Here is a 1,527-nt window from a genome sequence, read left to right as displayed (position 1 = left end):
TCTGTGAATCTAACAATAGCATCCCTTAAAGCTTGAAGAGAAGGGTCTTCAGCCTCACCTTGCCCAGAAGTGGTGTTATCAACAATTACAGTACCTTCAATTAAAGCACTGAAATCTTTATCTTGATAATGCTGTTCAAGTTCTTTCTTTATTTCTAATTTTCTGTCCTTTACACAATCACCGTGAGTACCAACACAATACATTCGTGGAAATGCACAAAAACCTCCTTCATCATCATATGTCATTAGGTGACCATGAATGTTAGCCATCCAATTGAGCATGTAATTAAGTGTCGTCATAGGAACCTCTTCTTGGCCAATCGTCTCACCTTCAATATTAATAACTGGTTTCCAGTTGGACTCCAAATCCTTTTCTGCATCAAAAATAAGAAAGAATAATGTACGAGAAGTGAGAAAAACCGGCAAAATCTCAATAAAAGATGGCTGGCCACCACAGTCCCAAAAATGAAGAAATGGCTGTGGCTTTAGTGGCGAAGTGGGATTTCCATTAATGTAAGACAAAGCATCAGATATAATTTTTTCAACTTCAAGAATAATGTTGCTATGTGCTTCTGGGACAGACTGGGAACTTTTGTTATGAGCATATGCAGTAGCATCAGAGCCTTCAAATTTTTTCTTGTAAACAGCCAATATTAAACCAGCTAATTCTTCGATTTCATCCTCATGTGATACAGCTCTCCATTGATTTTTGAATGTGTGCCACTCGCGTGTGAATGGACGAACTTGACTAATATCTGATACGACAGTACTGGTAGTGTTAGGTTTCCATGGCAACTTCATAAGGGAACGTTTAAAGCTTGTCTTCCCCACTCCAGCAGTACCCAGAAAGAGAACACGTGAATAAGCAACATCCATTGCTCCTTCAGCTAGTGGCCTTTTTATATGCATTAGTTGTACGTCTTCTGGTCTAAAATAAACAACATACCATAAAGCAGAATAAAATTTGATCAAAATTTTGAAAAAAAAAAAGTAAACTAAATGGGTGTGACAGGGTGAAGAGACTGAAGACTAACAATAATATTGATGTTATTCTGAGTGTTATTCAGTCAACAAAAATATAGTATTTTGCAAAGTCTGCTTAGATAGACAATAAATTTTTTCTGCTTTTATGGTACAACTGCTACTGTATTATGTATATAGCAAAAAATTTTGTGGCTCAAAATTCACGAAAATAAATTCAGCAAGAATTAATTAAATACGGTTTAACATAGATAAATTAAAAACAAGTGTGTAAGTGTACAAATATTTCTAATATTGCTTTTACCACCTTGCATGCATTGCTGGGTTTTCATTAAAGGTCACCATACACCATGAAACACCTTTTATACAGGAGTCAATGGAGCTGAAACATGTTTCAAGAAGTTGGAAATGAAAGCATGCATCAAAAGGTCAAATCACCTACATTTTTGATTAAAAATTGATGGTACGTTGGCCTAACGTCATTGTAAACTAGCCTTTACTCTCTATTGTGTGACCAAGACAATAGTTTACTTATTGTTGATTGATA

The 1,527-nt window shown here is 35.4% G+C and overlaps 1 protein-coding gene across 1 annotated transcript in view; it reads right to left on the bottom strand.

Moving 5' to 3' along the window:
• The window catches only part of LOC105315470 (uncharacterized), a gene marked incomplete at both ends in the record, with an annotated part of 2,282 nt that extends 1,355 nt beyond the window's left edge, over positions 1-927 (bottom strand). Inside the window, one exon of the mRNA XM_011410138.1 lies at positions 15-927. Coding sequence (XP_011408440.1) covers positions 15-927 — 913 coding nt within the window. The remainder of the gene's footprint in view (positions 1-14) is intronic.
• Between the last annotated feature and the right edge of the window lie 600 nt (positions 928-1,527).

The sequence above is a fragment of the Amphimedon queenslandica genome, unplaced genomic scaffold, assembly GCF_000090795.2.
Source record: "Amphimedon queenslandica unplaced genomic scaffold, v1.1 AMPQUscaffold_10066, whole genome shotgun sequence".
In the NCBI taxonomy this organism is placed as follows: Eukaryota; Metazoa; Porifera; class Demospongiae; order Haplosclerida; family Niphatidae; genus Amphimedon; species Amphimedon queenslandica.
Note: the sequence above shows the minus strand (reverse complement) of the source record. Positions and strands in the feature narration are given on the sequence as shown.